At 36.7% G+C, this 23,439-nt stretch overlaps 1 protein-coding gene across 1 annotated transcript in view; it reads left to right on the forward strand.

The window, feature by feature from the left end:
• The window catches only part of CIR1 (corepressor interacting with RBPJ, CIR1), a 38,399-nt gene extending 15,404 nt beyond the window's left edge, over positions 1-22,995 (forward strand). The window contains exons 8-10 of the mRNA XM_035007733.1: positions 19,225-19,331; positions 20,849-20,934; positions 21,968-22,995. Coding sequence (XP_034863624.1) covers positions 19,225-19,331; positions 20,849-20,934; positions 21,968-22,682 — 908 coding nt within the window. The 3' untranslated portion in view covers positions 22,683-22,995. The remainder of the gene's footprint in view (positions 1-19,224; positions 19,332-20,848; positions 20,935-21,967) is intronic.
• The last annotated feature ends 444 nt before the right edge of the window (positions 22,996-23,439 follow it).

Genomic DNA, 23,439 nt, shown 5'->3' on the forward strand with positions numbered 1-23,439 from the left:
TCTGTCTCTCAAATAAATAAAATCTTGGTGAATTCAGATACAACAAAGCTGGTTTATTAGCTCTCCTCCACCACCCATTTACATTCACTCATTCATTTTATACAGAGTTTTTGGAGTCCACTTATGGTGGGGTTAGACTGTAATACTGTTCTTCAGTCGGGGCGCCTGGGTGGCTCAGTCGTTAAGCGACTGCCTTCGGCTCAGGTCATGATCCTGGAGTCCCGGGATCGAGTCCCGCATCGGGCTCCCTGCTCGGCAGGGGGTCTGCTTCTCCTTCTGACCCTCCCCCCTCTCATGTGCTCTCTCTCATTCTCTCTCTCTCAAATAAATAAATAAAATCTTTAAAAAAAAAAAATACTGTTCTTCAGTCATATAAACTTTTTCAAAATAAAGTGAACCAAATAGAAAAATACTGTATTTTTTAGCTTCTAATAAGTCTTAACATATTTGTAACCAAGCTTGAGATGTCTACAAATTAGTGACAATTTCTCTGTATCTAAATGAATTGAGCAGTGGGGTGGTAGAGGGTAAAAAAAAGTATTAATTTTATGGAAATACTATAGTTGATATCACTAATATATAAAATGTTCTTTCAATAATATATAAAATGTTTTTTCAAGTCAACATGAAAAAGATGAACATACAAACGCAAAAGAGCAAAAGATACAAATATACGTAGCTTAGAAAAGGAGGACTCCAAATGGCCATTAAACCTATGAGGACATTTTCAAGAGCATTAATAACCAAAGAAATAGGGGCACCTGGGTGGCTCAGTCAGTTAAGCATCTGCCTTCAGCTTAGGTCACGAACTCAGGGTCCTGGGTTCAAGCCCCATGTCAGGCTCCCTACTTCTCCCTCTCCCTCTGCTGCTCCCCCTGCTTGTGCGCACTCTCTCTGTCAAATAAATAAAATCTAAAAAAAAAAACCAAAGAAATGAAAACTAAAATAATATTTTATCTTTTTGCCTACCAAATTTGGCAGATTTAAAAGAAGTATACATCCAGTGTTGAAGCAAGTGTGGTAAAATTAATATTTTAATCCACTGTTGATAAATTGGAATAGCCTTTTTAAAGAGTCATTTGGTGATATGTATCAAAAGCCTTAAAAACATTCATATTCTTTTACCTAAAAATTCAGCTTCCAGGAATTTATAAGAAAGTGATAAGGGGAAGCTCCTGAGTGGCTCAGTTCATTAAGCATCCAATTTGTGATTTCAGCTCAGGTCGTGATCTCAGGATTGTGAGGTTTACCCCTGCGTGTGCTGGGCTCTGCGCTCAGTAGGGAGTCTGCTCGCTCTCTCTCTCCCCACCCCCTGCACCTCCCCCCACCCCCTGCTTGCATGTGCGTGCTCTCTCTTTAAAAAAATTTTTTTGTTTTTTTGTTAAAGATAGATATTGGTTCCCAAGCTCCTATTGAATCAGAGTCCTGAAAGGAGTCTGAGACTCTCACCCCTAGAGGATGATCATGATCTGAAAATTTAGGAAAACAGGTTTAGGCAAAAATGATGCCATAGAATATCCTGTGTAGTGTGGTGTGTTGTTTTTGGAAGTGGGATAGTACAGTGGAGAAGAAAAGATGGTAATGTGATGAAAATCCTTTTTTTGATTTTAAGGGAAATGTTCATTTCAGCATCATTTCTAATTTTTCACTCTTATAAACTAAATACCTAGCACTAGGGGAATGGCAGAATAAACTGTTGCTATATTTAGTGAACTAAGGAATACTAATTGAATCTACATTATGATTTTGATAATATAAAACTACATGCGTATACATTAGGACTGGAAGGAAACATGGAAGAATGAAATAGTTTAATAATTTGGTGAAATTACAAGTGACTTTCTTTTACTTTTATATTAAAATGTGTGATTAAAATTGGGAGAGAAACTTAAAATTTAGGCTTAATAGACATTGAATATTTCATGATATCCTTCAGAAGGCTAATGTTTTCCTTTGTGCTCCTATATTAAATTTATTTTCAGAATAGTGGGAACAGCTAAATAAAACAAAGAGTTGCTGGTGTTTTGTAAATTGTATATTCATGACGAGAAATAACTAGCAGTCTAATTCTTTGCCTCACTATAGAAAAAGGCATTAGGAAAATTTCCATTTCCATTTTCTCCTTTAAAACTGACAAATGTGTGAACAAATACTGGTAAATACCCAGGATATTTTTTAATTTCTTAAATCCTTTATCTTATTCATCTGAGAATATCTCAAAGCACTGAACTCTATAATAAAATTATGGTAAAAATAGATCAGTAACTTTCACCATCTGTGATACCACAGGAGATGATGAAAGTTACTGATCTATTTCTGATGCACTGTCAAGATTGAGAACCATCAGCTTCAGCTGTATGTAAGAACAATTGATATGATATGAAGATTTAATGATATGGATGTTGTCAAAAACATTTGGTCAAATAAAAAAAACATTATAAAACAAAGTAGCTACATGGATTCCATTTGTGTTTCTCTTGCTATCTGTAGGTAGACATATAGACAGCTACTTGTAGAAAAATGGCAGGAAATAGACCAATATATTAACATTGGTTGTACATTTGTAATTTTTAAGTGAATATTATTTTAGAAGAATTAAAATTTTTTACATAGAAGTAAATTATTTAAAATTTTATTGCTTAGTTAATATGTTTGAAGTTTGACCTGAATTTAGCAGTGCCACTTAACTAACACTAAGAGAAACTCTTAAAGGTTTCTCAAAAACAAAATAAAAAACTCTACTATATCAAATAGGAAAGCAAATAATAATGATGTTTTATTCTGAATTTGAATGCAATGAAAAATAAACTGGCCAATTTCCTAATCCACTTGCTGATTCAAGCTAAAAAATCTTTTCATTTTAAAAAATCACCTATTGAATAATGTCTCACCGGTGAATAGAGATTATTTTTGCAATAATGCAATTTCAGTGGATGTGGTTATCATGGGATAATCACACCCCTGGGGTACAGCCTTGTGCCTGTAATCTCCCAGGAGTGTAATTATTTCATGATAACCGCACCCCCTGGTGTTGCATTATTTCTATTATGAAATTCTTAGTTTAGTATATAAAGTAACTTACTTTGATCACTGGAAACTGCAAGGTGCTGTTAGAATGTTCCAGCTGTGAGGTTTACAGAGACCAGCTATAAGATTTACTTCTCCTTTACAGAGTTAAATTAGGCAATCAAAATGCTTCTTTTGGCTAAGCTGGTTTAGAATATCTTTTCTACCGATAAGATCATCTTAACTTTGTAAGTTTCCATGCACTCTAAATACATCAGAATTACATGTAAAACTCTCAAGCTTCAGTGGTGACTGAATTTTTATAAAATATTTTTATATTACAGTATAATTAAATGGCCTGCCCACCTGCCTCTTACCCATACTCTTTGGCCCTTATTCTTTTTTTTTTTTTTTTCAAAGATTTTATTTATTTATTTGAGACCGAGAGATTGAGAGACAGAGAGCATGAGAGGGAGGAGGGTCAGAGGGAGAAGCAGACTCCCTGCCGAGCAGGGAGCCCGATGCGGGACTCGATCCCGGGACTCCAGGATCATGACCTGAGCCGAAGGCAGTCGCTTAACCAACTGAGCCACCCAGGCGCCCGGCCCTTATTCTTACCATTGACTCTTACCATCTGTCCCTTATTTTTTTTTAGTGTATACTGAAATTAAACATTATTTTAAATCCACAGTGGGGGTTTTCAAGGTAAGAGGGGTATTTTTGTTTTTGTTTTTTTGCCTTCTTAATAGATTTAATAGTTATATATATCTGTGTGCCTCCTACTTAATTCTTTTGTTTTTTGTTTGTGCTTTTTCTTAATAGACTACTTTTTTATTTTTATTTATTTATTTTATTTTTTAAATTTATTTGAGACAGAGAGAATGAGAGAGAGAGCACATGAGAGGGGGGAGGGTCAGAGGGAGAAGCAGGCTCCCTGCCGAGCAGGGAGCCCAATGCGGGACTCAATCCAGGGACTCCAGGATCATGACCTGAGCCGAAGGCCGTCGCTTAACCGACTGAGCCACCCAGGTGCCCCTAGACTACTTTTTTAAAGAAGTTTTAGGTTCAGAGCAAAATTGAGAGGAAACTACAGAGATTTCCCATAGCACCCTGCTCCCACAAATGTATAGCTTCTCCTATTATCACCATCCTCTACAAGAGTGGTACATGTGTTACAATTTTTTTAATATTTTAGTTTTAAGTGATCTTTATACCCAACATGGGGCTCGAACTTAGAATCCTGTGATCAAGAGTTGGCGTGCTGCACCGCACTGAGTCAGCCAGGCGCCCCACATTTGTTATAATTGATCAACCTATACTGACACATCATTATCTCCCAAAATCCATAGTTTGCATTAGGACTCACTCAGCATTGTATGTTCTGTCGGTTTGAACAAAGGTATAATGTCATGTTTCCAACATTATGGTACCATACAGAGTAGTTTCACTGTCCTAGAAATTGTGCTCTGCCTGTTCATCCCTCCTTTCCCTCGAGCCTCTGACAACCACTAACTTTTTACTGTCTCCATAGTTTTAAACTTTTCCTGAAGATCATGTAGTTGGAATCTTAATAGTATGTAGCCTTTTCAGATTGGCTTCTTTCACTTAGTAATATGCACTGAAGTTTCCTCCTCATGACTTCATAGCTCCTTTCTTTTTAGTGCTAAATAATATTCCAATATCTGGATGTGCTGCAGTTTATTGATCTAATGGACATCTTGGTTGCTTCCAAGTTTTGGCAGTTATGAATAAAGCTCTATAAACATCCATGTGCAGGTTTTTATGTGGTCATAAGTTTTCACCTCTTTTGGGTAAACACCAAGGAGCATGATTGCTGGATACTGTGGTAAGAGTTTGTTTAGTTTTATAAGAAACTGCCAAACTGTCTTCTGAAGTAGCCATACCATTTTTACATTCCCATCAGCAGTGAATGAAAGTTCCTGTTATCCACATCCCCGCCAGCATTTAACAGTGTCAATGTTAGGAATTTTGGCCATTATAATAGGTGTGCAGTAGTATATTGTTGTTTTATTTTGCATTTCCCTGATGACATATGATGCATCACATCTTTTCATATGCTTATTTGCCCTCTGTGTATCTTCTTGGTGAGGTGTCTGTTAAGGCCTTTGGCCCATTTTTTTTAAATTGGGTTTGTTTTTAGTGCTGAGTTTTAAGAATTCTTTGTATATTTTAGATGATATTCCTTTACCAGATGTGTCTCCTACAAATATTTTTTCCCAGTCTGTTGCCTGTCTTTTCATTTTCTTGACCAGGTGTTTTTTTAGCAGCTTTATTGAGTTGAAATTTACATGCCATACAGTTCATGCCTTAAAGTGTACATTTCAGTGGTTTGAATTTGTATATTTACAAGAGCTATACATCCATCATCACCATAATTAATTGTAGAATATTTTCATTACCCCAAAGGGAAACCCCTCAGCCCTTCACCTTCCAGCTCCTAGTCTCCCCAAGCCCTGGGCAGCCACTAATCTACTTTCTACTTTTTTTGTAGATTGCCTATTCTAGACATTTCATATAAATGAAATCATACAATATGTAGTAAAGAAGGTAGATTTAGTATCATTTTCTTTGCCTTTAAATTTCACACTTACACAATTATAATTGCCTTTTTTCCACCCACCATCCCAAACACTTAACATCCAGTGTCCTCTTCCCATGGAGTCTACGCATGTCACCCTCCTTGCACATCAATTATGCACAGAGTATTGTTAACTAGGGAAGGTCACCTAAGCCAGAGTTTTTATTAGGGTTTATTTACATAGTCTTGATTGATTAACTTATTGGCCATATAGCTGAACTCCCCTCTAGTTCCTCTCCCTTCTCCAGAGATCAGGCTAATGTCATGTGGCTCAAAGCTCCAACCCTCTAATAACATGGTTGATCTTTCTGGTGTGGCCAACCCTGTCCTGACTCATCTCCTTAGCCTAACCTATCTAGGCACTCACCATGAGTCGCCTCATTAATATAAGCTGTCAGATCCCATCATGAATAACAGACACTCCTGTCACTCAAGAAATTTCAAGGTTCTTTTTTTTTTAAAAACGGAAGTTTTGATTTTTTTTTAATTTTTTAAAGATTTTATTTATTTATTTATTTGACAGCGTGAGAGAGAAAACACAAGCAGGGGGAGTGGGAGAAGGAGAAGCAGGTCTCCTGCTGAACAGGGAGCCTTATGCGGGGCTCAATTCCAGGACCCTGGGATCATGACCTGAGCCAAAGGTAGACACTTGACGACTGAGCCACCCAGGTGCCCTGAAATTTCAAGGTTCTATAAGTTACCCAGGAAATATCTAACCAAAGAGGTAAAAGATCTGTATCCTGAAAACTATAGAACACTTATGAAAGAAATTGAAGATGATACAAAGAAATGGAAAAACATTCCACGCTCATGGATTAGAACAAATGTGTTAAAATGTCTGTACTACCCAAAGCAGTCTACACATTTAATGCAGTCCCTATCAGAATACCACCAGCATTTTCAAACAAGATACTATGTTAGATCGGTTAAGAATAAGAAAAAATATTTTATATTTTATTTTCAAATGCTCTTTCTTTATGTAGATCCAGATTTCTGATCTGTGTCATTTTCCTTCTCTCTGAAGAACATCTTTTAATCTTTCTTGCAAGGCAGGTCTGCTAGTGACAGATTCCTCAATTTTTGTTAGTTTAAGAAACTATTTGTCCTTCACTTTTGAAGGACATTTGCACTGGTTACAGAATTCAGTGTTGGTAGGTTTATCTTTCAACACTAAATACTTCACTGTCCTGTTGCTTGCATGGTTTTTTAAGAGAAGCATGATGTAATTTTTATCTCTGTTCCTTTCTAGGTAAGGGTTCCCCACCCCCACCCCACCCGGCATCTTTCAAGATTTTCTCTTTGTGTTTGATTTTCTGCACTTTGAGTATGTTATAAGGGTAGATTTTTTGGTATTGATCATGCTTGGTGATCTCTCAGCTTCCTGAATCTGTGGTTTGTTGTCTACCATTAGTCTTGGGAACACTCATCCATTTCAGGTATTTCTTCTTTTATCTCACTTTTCTCTCTTATCCTTCTGGTATTCCTGTTGTATATATGTTGTACCTTTTGTAATTGTCCCACAGTTTTTGAACATTCTGGTTTTCTTTTTTTCACTTTCTTTCCCTTTGCTTTCAGTTTGAGAAGTTCCTGTTGACATATCTTAAAGCTCACTGATTCTTTCCTCAGGCATGTCCAATCTACTGATGAGCTCATCAGAGGCATTCATTTCTGTTAATGTTTTTTATTTCTAGCATTTCCTTTAGATTATTTCTTAGAGTTTCTATCTCTGTTTTTATTATCCATCTATTTTTACATGTTGTCCATTAGAACCTTTAGCATATTAGTCTTATTTTAAATTCCCAATCGGATAAGTCCAAAATTTCCATCATAGCTAAGTCTGATTCTGATGCTTGCTTTGTCTTTTAGCATACTTGTAATTTTTTGTTGTTGAAAGCTGGACATGATGTGTCTTTAGTGTGAGGTCTTATGTTTATCTGGCTAGGAGCTAGGTTGTATTTACAGTTGGGTGTAGCTGTAGATGTCAGGGCCTGAATTTCCTCTAGTGTCCTTGTTTTTGTCTCCCCTGTTATCTTTTGGTGTCCCTACAGGCTGCTTCTTTATAACATATAACAGTCTGAGCCTTGCTTCAGTTGTAGTCTCCTCTTTTTATATAGGAGCCCTATTGATGTGGTGGTAAGATATAGGGGAAGGGGAATCATTCTATAATCCTATGACTAAGTCTCATTCTTTTCTTTTTTAAGGTTTATTTTTATTTATTTATTTAAGTAATTGCTACACCCACCATGGGGCTCAAACTCATGACCCTGAGATCAAGAGTTGCATGCTTCTCCAACTGAACCAGCCATGTGCTCCTAAATCTCACTCTTTTTAGTGAGCCTATGCTCCTGGGCTATAACCTTCACAGGTGCTTCTCAGCTTTTTTTCCCTACTTCTCAGCTTCTTTTTTTTCCCACGTAGGTTAGGCTCTGGTAAAATAGTTTCCCTTGAGAGTGAGCATATGTTCAGGACAACAAAATGCTCTGGGCATATTTTCAAAATGGTTACTTTTCCCTTCCTACTGTTGGAAGGTAAGTATAAGGGGATTATATTCACAGTGAGAACCTGGTGAGGCTCCTGGAAGTAAAACTCATTAAAGTATTTTTAGTTCTCAAGCTAGTCTGTGCTCAGTCCAACAATAGTATATTATTCTTTTAAGGATTCCTAGTAGTTGCTGACTCCATTGGTGGTTTCTGATCCTGTTAAACTGTGATTCTCTGTATCGCGGTTCTCTCCTGTTTTGGGGGCAGTGTTTTACCCTGTGGCCTCAATTCTCTAATACCTCCCAGAAGATTTGTTGATTTTCAGTTTTTTCAGCTTTTTGTTGTTGTAAGGATGGGAGGACTTTCAAGCTCTTTATATATTGTACCAAAATCTAAAAGTTGTTAAAGCAACATAATAGTGAATAAACATTGAATCCAAATTTGTTAACATTATAGTTTCATATTATACTAATTATTTGACTTTTGGTTTTTTAGGCTTAAGTTCCTATATATTTAAAGTTGCTCTGCCATTTTTTTTAACTTAGCTAAAATATTTGGAACTGACTTCATATAATATGGCAAATTTTACATTTTTAATGAAAGTAAATTTCAAATTCAAAAGAGTGCCGCTGGATAGTTTTGACATGTACAAAATTTCTTTTTCTTTATAATGTCTAAGTCTCAGAACCAGTCACACTACAAATGGCTAAACTGATGTTAGGTAGGTATGTTTCACATGTCTCTATGAGTTCTGTTTACACCATGGTTTTTAATGTGTTTCATTCAATATGAAAATGAATAAATAGCTTAAATTGAGGAACATACTATTTTTACACTTAATACAAAGGTTTGTTTGCCTATGAATGCTCTTTTCCTTACCTAATTTTCCCTAACTCTTGATTTAATTTCCTTGAAGAATGTTACACTAAACTGTAGCACTGATAGAAGTTTTCTGCAACAGTTTCCACATGCTGCTCTTCCGTCTTTTCATTAGCCTTTTTTTTTTTAAGATTTATTCATTTATTTTAAAGAGAGCAAGAGAGAGAATGAGCATGCGCACGTGAGAAAGCAGGTGGGAGGGCAGAGGTAGAAAGAAACCCAAGCAGACTCCACGCTGAGCCCGATGTGGGGCTCAATCCCATGACCCTGAGATCGCCACCCTAGCCAAAACCAAGAGTTGGACACCCAACCGACTGCACCACCCAGGCGCCCCTTCATCAGCTTTTTATGTTGAAAATATTTTGTCACTTCAGAATATGTTTGGGAAATTTCGCAAAATAACTGGTCATAAGCTTTGCTAGAAAGATACCTAGGAGCATGCGAGAGGCACTTTTCTGTAGAAAGAAAGATGATAAACTCAGTTGCCATCTGGCAAATCTCCCTGAATCTGTTATGGAGTTCCCTTATGCAACTCCTTGAAGAAGTTGAATCCTACCAGCATAGCTACTAAGATAGACCTATATCTGATGGCAGAATTTTTGTTTAATTCTCCAACATAATTCTACTGCAGAAAAAGTATTTGTGTTACCAGAATCTTATTAAAGCTAAATTGGGAATACCTGGCTGGCTCAGTCAGTAGAGCATGCAGCTCTCAGGGTCATGAGTTCAAGCCCATATTGGGTGTGGAGCCTACTTAAAAAAAAAAAAAAAAAAAAAAGGCTAAACTCCTAAAGTAGGCAGATATTAAAACTAATAAATAAAGGATTGACCTCAAAATAAAGAAGTGAAGTTAGTCACCATTTCTCTCCTTTATGTAGTTGATCAGTCAGGAACCAATTTTTTTTTTTAATGCACGTGGAAGCTAATTAGCTGAAAAGAAATATTGACCTATTAAAGAGATAATTCAGTAAAACTTGTCAAGTCATGGTGCTTCAAAGGTCAAAATGGTGCTCTGGATTAATACTCTAAATTTTGGCTCTTTTATTTTAAGTGATTACCAATGGTTAAGGCATTTCTAACTATTTATAAGCACTATTATAATTCAGTGCTTAAATTTGTTGTTACAGGGACTAGGCCTTGAAATTCCATTGACATTAACAAATTAATTATAATCCTGTTCTATCAGTAAATGACTCTGCTCTGTGTTAAAAGCATGTGTGGGACAGTGGGAGCTATGCTTTCCATAACCTCCAAGGGGTATTAAGATTCTCAGATCACAGTCATAACTCTCTTTTACATGATTCTTCCAATTAACATCATTACATCTACTCAAGGTCTGCCAGGTTCAAGTAAAGGAAATTAGCTAGTGATTTCCTGGAAAAGGAAAATGAATGAAATGTAGTCCATCTAGTAAATATTAATTCTGCTACGCAAATCACACTTAATGAAGTTAACAACCTTCATCATGTTCCACTCACTTAGAATGCCCTACTTTTTACCTTTTCCTAAATCATATGAGAGTTTGAAAATCAAACTCAGTTTCTTGTTCTTTCCTGGAAAGTCTAAGCTTTTCTGAATTAGGAACTGTATCTTACTTATCTTTGTGTCCCAATGCCTTGCACAGTGTACATGCTTAACAAATAATAGTTTAGTGATTGAATGGAAAGGTTTTGCTAACTATTATAAACATCACTGTTTCTTATCTTCTCTGAATATATCTCATAACACAGACTTATAATTTATAATTTATATTTTTCCTGTTCTTTGATATGAACTAGTGTTCCCCAAAAGATTATAAACTTGAAGGCAAAAACTAAGTTCTCCGTTCTCTAAGAGGCCTAATGAAATAAAATAATTGCTCAGTAATACATACTGATTTTTTAAAATCACTTTCTATATTATATAGTAGGGATGAATTAGTTGAAATTTCCTCTGCCGGGCTCTCTCCATAGTTAGACGTAATACAGAAATGTAGTGAGAATCTGTAATAACGTGGTCATTCAGTAATTACTGTTGACCGGTTTAAAATACCATGTGTAACTTTCTTTAAAATGCATTGGTTCTTTAAAAAAAATTTTTTTTCAAAAAAAAATAATAAAATAAAATGCATTGGTTCTTAAGCATAGAGTTTGAGCCTGACAGATGTATGTACCCATGTAACCAATGTCTCTGATAAGATACAGAGCACAGTATTGCCATAACCCAGAAAATATCCTTATGTCCCTTGCCAGTCAGCCTCCTCCACCCACAACTGCTATTCTAATTTCTAATCTCATATGTTAGTTTTACCTGTTCATGAACTTCATATAAATGGAATCATATGGTATGTATTTTTTGTGTCTGACTTCTTTGGCTCAACATAATGTTTTTGAGGTTCATGGATGAATAATTTTCAAGAGCTCTCATATTCTCTCTGAGTAGCATTCATATTCTTAAAACTTAATTAAAACATGGTGCTAACTTCTAATACTTCATGTTCATCACAGCACAAATGATTTTTCTTAGTCCTCTATGGACTATGAATTCACTTTATTATCACTGGATGTATCATCACTAAAATATTTGCATATAACTTAAGTTGAAGATATAATCAAATGTAAGTCATATATTTAACTATTAATTCTGTTAAGGGAAGATTGTTTTTAATAAATAGTGTTCTTTACTGGCATACAATAAGAGAGGTTTTATTTTTTCCTTGTTTTTGTGTATTTTCTAGACACACAGACTAAAATGAAATGTTTAATTTTTCCTTTACATTGTATGTTTTAATAGAGATCAAATTAGCTGTCTTCAGTATGAACTTGGAATAAGGGCAATAAGAAACCCTATTGTTTCCAGCCTCCACTAAGCTGAACTGGCAGTGTGTCAGGAAAATTCCCAGTATGGAGCAGTTTTATTACAATTCAGTACAATTGGTTCTTGCATAACCTTTAGAAAATCATACATAAAACATTCTCATCTATATAAATAAAAATCACCCACACACTTTATTAATAGCTTTGTTCACTTTTTCCCTGGGACTTGTGCTGCATTACTGTGCCCCCCTTTTCAGTCTTTTTTTAAGATAACTTTCTATAAGCTTTCTTAAAAGCAAAAAGGTTAGGTAATATTAGGAATCATATATAAGATTCTCGATAATTTCCACTAGACCAGATCTCCCTCTCAATCGTGTACTATATAACTAGTGTCTCTATTTGTCCTTTTTACATTTAGTAACAAGGAGTGGTTTTTTTTTTACTAGATACAGTCAGTTTAATTTTAGGAAAGAAAGAAGGTTGTACTTTCATGGAAATAAGAATCAATATATTTTATTTGTGATAATGTTTGGGGTTTATTTTAAAACATTTTTAAGGGGGCGCCTGGGTGGCTCAGTCATTAAGCGTCTGCCTTCGGCTCAGGTCATGGTCCCAGGGTCCTGGGATCAAGGCCCACATCGGGCTCCCTGCTCAGCGGGAAGCCTGCTTCTCCCTCTCCCACTCCCCCTGCTTGTGTTCCCTCTCTCACTGTGTCTCTCTCTGTCAAATAAATAAATAAAATCCTAAAAAAAAAAAAAAAAAAATTTTTAAGGTTCTGCCACTGTGACTATGACTACGTGGTAACAGCAAACATACTAGGTTGAAGTCTCAGCCTTTTTTCCTTAGTCTAGTTCATTAGCCAGAAATGTGTTTGTTTCTCTTTTTTTTTTTTTTTAAAGATTTTATTTACTTATTTGAGAGAGAGAATGAGACAGAGAGCATGAGAGAGGGGAGGGTCAGAGGGAGAAGCAAACTCCCCACTGAGCAGGGAGCCCAATGCAGGACTCGATCCCGGGACTCCAGGATCATGACCTGAGCTGAAGGCAGCCGCTTAACCAACTGAGCCACCCAGGCGCCCCAGTGTGTTTGTTTCAAGTGTCATTTTTCTAAATCTAAATTTAAGAAGATTTTCTATGTATTCCTCCAAAGTATATGGCATAAAATGCCAAAATAATTTAATAATAAGCTTCTAGATCTAACTACCAACTTACAGAAATACAGGTGACTAGAAGAACATATTAAATGACATCACTATCCAGAATGTGGGAAATTTACAGGACAAATGACCCCGTTCTCTCAACAAATGAAAGCAGGTAGGGGGTGGAGGTGGTGACATTTTTTAGATTAAAACAGACTTACGTGTGGGGCACCTGGGTGGCTCAGTTGGTTGAGCGACTGCCTTCGGCTCAGGTCATGATCCTGGAATTCTGGGATCGAGCCCCGCATCGGGCTCCCTGCTCGGCGGGGAGCCTGCTTCTCCCTCTGACCCTCCCCCCTCTCATGCTCTCTGTCTCTCATTCTCTCTCTCAAATAAATAAATAAAATTTTTTTAAAAAAACCAACAGACTTATGTGTCACTTATATCTCATTTTTAGTGTATGTGCTGCTGAAGCGAGCACTGTGTCACTTATACCTCAATTTGAAAAGAGAGATTTGAGAGATACGTGAACTAAATGCAGTGTGTGGACCTTGTTTGGATCCTAATCTGGACAAACCCAACTATGAAAAGATACTTTTGAGACAACCTGAATGTTGACTGGATATCAGATGATGTTTTAAAAATGGCAGTATGGAGGGGCGCCTGGGTGGCTCAGATGGTTAAGCATCTGCCTTTGGCTCAGGTCATGATCCCAGGGTCCTGGGATCGAGCCCCACATCGGGCTCCTGGCTCAGCGAGGAGCCTGTTTCTCCCTCTCCCTCTGCCTCTCTCCCTGCTCATGCTTTCTCTCTCTCTCTCTCTCTCTGTATCTCTGTGTCTCAAATGAATAAATAAAATCTTAAAAAAAAAAAATGTCAGTATGGATAGGTGTAATAAAGGTGTTAGGGTTTTGTTTTTAAGAAATATTCCTTGTTTATTAGTGATTAAATACCAAAGTGGTACCTGAGATTTTGTATCTATCAAATAAAATCTAGGTTTATCAAATCTCTATCAATAACTATCAAAAAAGAATCAAGTTGAAAGTAATAGATAAGAATGACAAAACATTGATAATTGTTGAAGCTGTGTAAGGAGTACATAGTATTCTCTCTAGGTTTGAAGATTTTCACTGTGTAAAGTTAAAATACACAGTGAGAAGGAAAAAAATTGATCACCACTGTATTTTTTTTTTAATTTTATTTATAAATTTTGGAGAACGCAAGCAACTGGGGGGAGGGCAGAGGGAAGGGAGAGGGAGAGAGAATCTGAAGCAGACTCCATGCACAGCATGGAGCCTGATGCAGGGCTCTGTCTCATAATCCTGAGATCATGACCTGAGCCCCAATCAACAGACCCTTAACCCTGGCTTAGCCACCCAGGCGCCCCTACCACTTTATTTATTTATTCATTTATTTTTTAAGATTTGTTTATTTTAGGGGCACCTGGATGGCTCAGTCGGTTAAGTGTCTGCCTTCAGCTCAGGTCATGATCTCAGGGTCCTGGGATCGAGCCCCGCATCGGGCTCCCTGCTCAGCGGGAAGCCTGCTTCTCCCTCTCCCACTCTCCCTGCTTGTGTTCCCTCTCTCGCTGTGTCTTTCTCTGTCAAATAAATAAATAAAATCTTAAAAAAAAAAAAAGATTTGTTTATTTTAGTGAGAGAGGGCACCAGCAGGAGGGGCAGAGGGAGAGGGAATCCCATGCAGACTCTGCACTGAGCCTGAGTCCAACACAGGAAGTTGATCTCACAACCCTGAGATCACCCCCCAAGCGGAAACCAAGAGTCAGGAGCTCAACTGACTGTACCACCCAGGCACCCTGTCACCACTTTAATAGCAAACAAAACTATATTCACTTTAGAAATAGCAGACACTTTGAGCAAACAGCCATAAATTAATGTGTTAAATTTAGGGGAAGGAGTAAAAGGCATTTGTAATACAGCCTTACCTAATTTACAATTCAGGGCCCTCCCTTCTCCCCCTGAATACCACGAAACTGTAGAATGTTTTGCTTGAAAGGAACGATGAACTTTCAAAGGAAGATACATTTGTCCTTGGGAGCAGGTGGGCCTAGTGCTAGCAGTGAAACCCAACTGTCTTTGCCTTCACCATTCAGCTTTCTTTTGTGCCATTTGTGGGAGTCACTTGGGACTGCTGTCTAATTGTGAAGTCAGTGATGTGGTCTTTCTCATAGCCAGAACTTTTGACTTCCTATATTATTCTCTGATAAAACATCTATTTTACTACAGAATATTTTTTACCTTCCATTACTTTTGCTTAGTTCTATAAAAATGAGTGCTCTAAATGAATAGATTAGGCCCTTTACAAACATAATTTTGTACAGCATAATTCGCCTTCTGGGATTTTTTTTTCCTGAGACACTGACTTCATGGTGTTTTTCTAGTAGAAAATAGTCTAGGTCTAATTGGGACATGGAGCTGAATATCATAGTCACAGTCAGTATTTTGATGCTTACCCATATCACAGCAAAGAGTTTGTAAAATTAGTGAATGTTGAAAACGGTTTTTCAGTGATCTGCTTTTCTAAGTTGTAACATTGGTTTTCATGCAGTGGAGGCTTAACCTAGCCTGACTGAAATAATCTAGAAAGGAGCCCTCACAAATCTACATTTTAAAACAAAAGCCCTTTTCCTGAATTCTCTAGAATTATTCAATCTTAGCAAATCTAAGAGCAAACCAAACATTCCTGAGCTCCAAATACAGTTGTAATTTAAATTATTAAGGCACTATACATGAAAGTGGTCATTTTGCATTTTGAATATATTTGTAAAATGTATTTTTTCGGGCACCTGGGTGGCTCAGTTGGTTGAGCGACTGCCTTCGGCTCAGGTCATGGTCCCGGGGTCCTGAGATCAAGTCCCGCATCGGACTCCCTGCTCCGCGGGGAGCCTGCTTCTCCCTCTCCCACTCCCCCTGCTTGTGTTCCCTCTCTCGCTGTGTCTCTCTCTGTCAAATAAATAAATAAAATCTTTTAAAAAAAATAAAAAAATGTATTTTTTCAACATATCTATATAATCTATTATATCAACTAAATTTTGAGTTCTCAGCTAGAGTAATTTCTGTCAATTTAATTCTTCATAGCCACTGTCACAATCACGGGAAGTATAAAGATATCTTGCTAAATATATCTTAATTAAACCTGACTTGTCACATCTTCTAAACCCAGAACTTTTGATGATAGAAGAAGGTTTAAGTATAAGAGTATACGAGTAAGGGGTTGGGGCAATGGGGTAACTGGGTGATGGACATTAAGGAGGGCACATGATGTAATGAGTACTGGGTATTATATAAGATTGATGAATCACTGACCTCTACCTCTGAAACTAATAACACATTATATGTTAATTAATTGAATTTAAATAAAAATATTCAGAAATAAATAAAATATGCCAGCTAAAAAAAAATAAAATGTGTTACCAACATTAAGGAAAAGACTGTATTGAGAAATAGTTTAAATACAATAGATGTTTTCTGAAGAGCCTATTGGCTATCCAGTCCTCTAGATTAATGCTTCATGCAGTGATTTGTCCTTCTAGTTTACTGCGTTGAACATAATTAAACAAAAAAATAAATAAAATCATATTGTATTATTAAAAAAAAGAGGGCACCTGGGCGGCTCAGTCATTAAGCGTCTGCCTTCGGCTCAGGTCGTGATCCCAGGGTCCTGGGATCGAGCCCCACATCGGGCTCCCTGCTCCGCGGGAAGCCTGCTTCTCTCTCTCCCACTCCCCCTGCTTGTGTTCCCTTACTTGCTGTGTCTGTCAAATAAATAAAATTAAATTAAAATTAAAATAAATAAAAAATAAAAAAATATATGAATAAGACTGGATTTTGAAAAATATTCTAAAAGCATTTTTTAATTATAAAGAATATGTCATAAGATAATCATAAATGTTTTATAGCAACTGGCAAAAATAATAATTGTTACTGTATATTGAATACTGTTTGTCAGGTGGTTCCCTAAGTATTTAGTCTTACAGTGTGGAAGTGTATGCCAAGCATATGTACTACACAGAGTTCACTTGAGGTTTTGGAGCAATGCAAATGCTGCAAGAGTCCTGTTTGGTTCATAATCTATATAATCTGTCAGACTGGCTAAAGGGAGATAATTTTCTTGTAGTTATAACTGCTATAATGAAAATGTAAAGGGCACCTGGGTGGCTCAGTCGTTAAGCATCTGCCTTTGGCTCGGGTCATGATCCCAGGGTCCTGGGATCGAGTCCCACAATGGGCTCCCTACGGCGGGAAGCCTGCTTCTCCCTCTCCCACTCCCTCTGCTTGTGTTCCTGCTCTTGCTATCTCTCTGTCAAATAAATAAATAAAATATTTTTTAAAAATGTAAAAAGTGTGGTTTTTTTTAAAACTTACTAAAATTACCCATCTTTTGATGAAATTAGTAACCTCTCATCATAATGGCCAAGCTCTTTGACCCTTTCCTGGAGTAGTTTTTATCCTAATTTTTAGTGTGTTTGCTTTCTGAATTCATTTGACATAAAAAAATTAACAGGGAAACGTAGGGGCGCCTGGGTGGCTCAGTTGTTAAGCGTCTGCCTTCGGCTCAGGTCATGATCCCGGGGTCCTGGGATCGAGCCCTGCATCGGGCTCCCTGCTCAGCAGGAGGCCTGCTTCTCCCTCTCCCACTCCCCCTGCTTGTGTTCCCTCTCTCACTGTCTCTGTCAAATAAATAAATAAAATCTTAAAAAAAAACAAAAACAAGGAAATGTAGTTTTGACACTTCAGAAAACACATTTTCTACTTTATAAAGTTATATTCATACTTTCAGTTGTTCCTGGTAATATGAATAGAATGGTAAAGCCCATAGATCGTAATAAAAGATAGTAACATGCACCTGAACTTTTCCGACCAAACTTTTTAGCCAAAGATGCTACTGACAAGTGAACAGATTTGAATTTTATTGTCTTTTGTTTTCCATGGTAACATGTAGGTGAATTCGCAAATAACTAGTAAAAGACCAATAAAGCAGTGAAAAAAAAAAAAAGAGATGAAGTATTTAATAAAAAACTAGAGAATCTGGGGTGCCTGGGTGACTCGGTTGAGCAACTGCCTTTGGCTCAGGTCATGATCCTGGAGTCCCGGAATCGAGTCCCGCATCGGGCTCCCTGCTCAGTGGGGAGTCTGCTTCTCCCTCTGGCCCTCCCCTTTCTCATGCTCTCTCTCTCTCCCTCCCTCATTCTGTCTCTCAAATAAATAAATAAAATCTTAAAAAACAAAACAAAACAAAAAAACTGGAGAATCTGTTTTTGAAGTTTCTCTATCCCCAACCCTCCCTTATGAATTCCTTGTTGGCAGGAACTGTCTTATTCTTCCTTATATTCCAGATAGATTATCCAGGGTAGTTCATTTAAGACAGTATAGATAATTTAGGCCAGAAACTTTAAATAGCTTCATGAAATGTTGTCCTTATGTGCTACCTGCAGGGAAAACAAAATGAAACTGAAATAATATGAAAGAAAGAGGAAAGGATCCCTCCTTCCATATGGTAAACATATTCATGTTTGAGGGAGGAGCACAGACATTTTTTAAATCATTTTTTAATTGTATCTATCTTTAGTCCATATTATGTATCTTTAGTATATATTATGTGACCAAAAAAGGAGCTTGCTTTTCAGTTTGGGCTTTTGCGAAAGTGGAAACAGCAGCATGTGAAAGATATAACACACACACACACCTATAGCCAGCCTAAAATTGTTTGTCACCAACCCCAAACTGGTAACTAGACATTTCAAACTCTGAGTGTATATATGGGAGATTAACAAAAGTCCTTAATAGTGACTCATAGCGCGTGTGTGTGTGTGTGTGTGTGTTCTGTTGATAATTCACAACCACATGGCAATGTGTTCAGTGTTGGTATTTGATAAATAAGGATGAGGAATTTTTAATTGGAAACTACAATAATAAATTGCTCATGTACCTTTAAAAGTATCTTTTTAAAATTGAATTCTTGCTGCGAGAATAACTATTAAAGTTTAATTGCAGTTTTTTACCATTTTTCTTTGATTTTATACCAAAAACTGCCAAGCAGATAACATCTAAATGTATCTTTTTCAATGTGACAAAGTTACATAAGAAGAGAATCCCCTAGCACGTAAAGAAAAATGCAATTATTTTCTATTCTGAATCTCCAGACTGCTGTTTTAGAAAATCATATCTGATTATTTGCTCAGCAGAAGATTATTGAGTTGATTTAGCTGTATTTTACTTAACAAAGCTTCAACTGCATTCCTACTGTGGAGTCCAAAAAAGGTAGAGAGATATAAATGATACATTCAAACTGTGATTTTTGTGAACAGGGCCATCGATGCACCCCTCGGAGCTAATAGCGGAGATGAGAAACAGTGGGTTTGCACTGAAACGAAATGTACTGGGGAGAAACTTGACCGCAAATGATCCATCACAGGTAATGATCTTTTTATCGGTAAGCTGAAAATGTCTATAAATCTAAATGTGATAGCTTGTGAATTGCTACTTAATGTTTTCCAATATGCATATAGCCATAGGAAAGCAAGATAGAGCAAAGAAAATGCCTAAAGTGTATTTTGATTTTGATTCTTTATTATTTTAACCTAAATGAGAAATTGTTTTTAAACCTATATTTTAATAAATGAAACTGCTCCTCTAGGTTTATGTGGATAAAATCTCTAACCGAACTGGTGATAAGGTGTTTTTTTTTTCCTTCCTGCTAACTTACGTTAAATAGAACCAATGAGAAGTGGTATATGGTCACAAACTCCTAAAAATTATAGAAAATATTTTAAACTTACTTAATTTATTAAACTGTACATAGATCCAGAAAATGGTTGCATTTGAAGGGTTATAGATATCCTGACCACAAACTATTTTATTTAATGAGGAAACTGGAGCCCAGAGAAGTAAAGCAATTGCCCTTGTGGCTCATGTGGTTGTTTAGAGAGAGAACTGACACTAAAACCCAGACTCCCATTGGCATAAACTTGTGGTACTCTGAAAATCGGCACATTAGTTTTCAAACACTGCTAGGGACTCTTCATATAACCTATATAATCGTATATCTGTACTGTTTGATATATTGGTATATACTTGATAATGTACTGTTGAATTTATAAAGGCTAAAATTGTGGATGTTTTGACCTTCTTATACACTTCATGAGCAGGGACACCTGGGAGGCTCAGTAAGCATCTGCCTTCGGCTCAGGTCATGATCTCAGAGTCCTGGGATCCAGCTCCCCATCGGGCTCCCTACTCAGTGGGGGGCCTGCTTCTCCCTCTCCCTCTGCCGCTCCCCCTGCTTGTGCTCTCTCACTCTGTCAAATAAATAAATAAAATCTTTAAAAATAATAATAGGGGTGCCTGGGTGGCTCAGTCGTTAAGTGTCTGCCTTCAGCTCAGGTCATGGTCCCAGGGTCCTGGGATCGAGCCCTGCATTGGGCTCCCTGCTAGGCGGGGAGCCTGCTTCTCCCTCTCCCAGTCCCCCTGCTTGTGTTCCCTTTCTCACTGTGTCTCTGTCAAATGAATAAAATCTTAAAAAATAATAATAATAAATAAATAGTAAATAAAGTTCATGATCTTCTTGGTTTTAACATTAAGTTAAAAATAAAATATTTAAATGCTTAAGTGTTTAAATTCAAACTCAAGAGGTGGACAGTAGAAGCCATGCTATAAATATTTTATCTGTGTTTTCTATCTTCTTCTTCCTGATAAAGTTTGTTAATGCTGACAAAGCAGTTATCTTCACCTCTTAGTGTGTTATGATCCTCCTTGGCAAGCAGACTACAAGATTTTTTAGTCCCCCACCCCCTGCTTCCCAATCCAGGATGTCATACTCATCTTATAGTATGTCTCTAACACAAAATTCCTTACTTGTAAATGTTTTCTTTCCCATCTGATAACTAATTTGTCTTGCAATCTAGCAATTTATTGATGTCTTTGTTGATTCAGGAATATGTTGCAAGTGAAGGTGAAGAAGATCCAGAAGTCGAATTTTTAAAGTCACTAACAACCAAACAAAAACAGAAACTTCTCAGGTAATTAAAAGTGTATATTTAATGGATTCAACTATTTTTTCTTATATTTTATCTTAGTATCATATTTAACCCTGATCCTAAGAGCTTATGAAGCAACTTTAAACACATGAATCACATCTACTAATTTGTTCTTTAGCTATAATAATACAATTTTGTCTTTCTTTCAGTAATATGAAAGTGAATGTAAGATTGTATACTCAGATTATGGCACAAAATCATTGTTCTTCCCAGAACATTTAGTTTGGAAATAGCTTTATTTGTAGGTGTTACTTTTCATAATGGATTTTTACATATCTTTGCACACAGTTTGTTCTCATAAAACACTTGTGGGCCATGTATTATTCTTTTTGTAAGATTTTATGAGGAATGCTGAAACATGTTTAAATTTAAGGTAACTATGAATCTTGTTAAACAGACTACCTCTGGATTAAAGAATTCAAGAAATGTCTGCTGAGTCCAATAGAGGGAGCTCATAATGTTTCAGTATGTGGATTTTGAGAATGGCTGGACAGAACCCTCAGTGAAGACATTTTTATTTCAGAGTAACTCAGACACATAAACAAGTTACTCTTCTGAGAATGTGAAGTACTCTTTAGAAATTCAGAATGCCTTAATAGAATAATATTGATTAGTATTTCCATACTTTAAAATGGCACATATCATCAATTTTTCATCTGATTATAGCTACATATTTGAGTTTACATTAGCATGTAACTAATGTTATAAAGCTTCCTTGAGATCAAGAGGACTGTTTATTTAGAGTGGTATATAATTTCAAATTTTGATTCAGTAAGAATTTCTTTAAGGATCATTACTATTGAGGAAAGTATAGTGAGAGAATTGGCTTAATGCATTTACTTTTATGTGTGACTTGAATAATTTAAAAGAAAATTGTCATTTAATAAAGAATGCATTTATATTTAAATACCACTTTCAGTAGTGTCAAAGAAAATATATTGTCTATTTAAAATTTCATTTTTGTCAACAAAAGGACTATTTTTACATAGTATGTTAACTCTTTCCCCAATAACAGGAAATTGGACCGGCTTGAGAAGAAAAAAAAGAAAAAGAAAAAAGATAGAAAAAAGAAAAAGCTTCAGAAAAGCAGAAGTAAACACAAAAAACATAAAAATAGGTCCCCCTCCTCCTCCTTTTCCTCCTCCTCCCCCCACTCCTCCTCCTCCAGTGAGACTTCAGAAAGCAGCAGTGAGAGTGACAACAAAGAAAAGAAAATACCAAAGAAGAAAAGAAAGAAAAATAAGTGTTCAGGGAATAACAACAGTGATTGTGAAGAGAAGGACAAGTCTAAGAAGAGAAAAGTTCATGAAGAACTTTCTAGCAGTCACCATCACAAAGAAAAAGCCAAGGAAAAGCCTAGGTTTTTAAAACAAGAGAGTTCTGGGGAGAATAGCAAATGGAGCCATTCTGATTCTGACAGAAAGTCCAGAAGCCATAACCAGCACCCAGAGAAGAGAGGACCTGAAAGAAACGAGAGGGGCAGTAGGAGCCAGAGCAGCAGAAGTCACGGTGGTTACAAGCAGAGGGAAGCAAGAAAACGGCCACAGCGAAGTCCCAGTGAAGAGCGGAATGGAAGGAGTGACACCAGAAGCCATGGCACAGAGGTACACAGAGGAGGAAGAGTGCGCAGAGAGAGCCCAGGAGATAAGCATACCAGGGTGACACAAAGAGAACGAAGCAGAAGCAGAGAGAATAAAGAGAGACTGTATGTGACAATTACCTGGGAATAAAAATATCTCCACTTCCTTATTGAGTATCTGTGGCAAGGGCTAAATTATATACTATTGTCTTTCTAATAAAAAAGCTCTGTTTTAATTTTCCATTCCTGAAAACTGTCATATCAAATACAAAAACTACATGAGTCCTAGCAGAATGAACTTCGCAAATATTTGTAAGTAATCTCTTTGGGGGCTGTAAAAATATTTTCTGTTGGTTAAGTGTTTCTTGTGCCCTCTACTAGATTAAACACCCCATATAACTCTGTGGCATTTTCTTTGTTCTGAAACGTCATTAAAAGAATGACAGTACACTGAATGGCTATAATTTAATTTTCGTTGTTTTTTTCTCTTCAAATGTATTACTTTTAAGATTTGAATTTACTTGAAGCAAAGTATAATCATTGTTGAAATTCTCTAGTATGAATTCAGTAGTGGATTTGATCACTGTTTCCTTAAGACGTTTAAACTCCCTTCAGGTTCTATTTACGTTTGGATGGCATATTAGCTTTCTGTGCTGCCAATCACCTCAAACTTCAAACAACACAGATGCACAGTTCTGGAGATCAGAAGTCTGAAATGGATCTCACTGGGCTAAAATCAAGGTGTCAGCAGGATTGGTTCCTTTTGGAGGCTCTAGGAGAAAATCCATTTGCTTATTTTCAGCTTCTGGAGTCTGCCTGCATTCCTTGGCTCCTGGCTCCTTTTTCCATCTTCAGAACAACCAAGAGTAAAGTTAAGTCCTCACATCTGATCACTCTGACATTTTGAT

The sequence above is a fragment of the Mirounga leonina genome, unplaced genomic scaffold (assembly GCF_011800145.1).
Source record: "Mirounga leonina isolate KUSES-001 unplaced genomic scaffold, KU_Mleo_1.0 Mir_151, whole genome shotgun sequence".
Classification (NCBI taxonomy): domain Eukaryota; kingdom Metazoa; phylum Chordata; class Mammalia; order Carnivora; family Phocidae; genus Mirounga; species Mirounga leonina.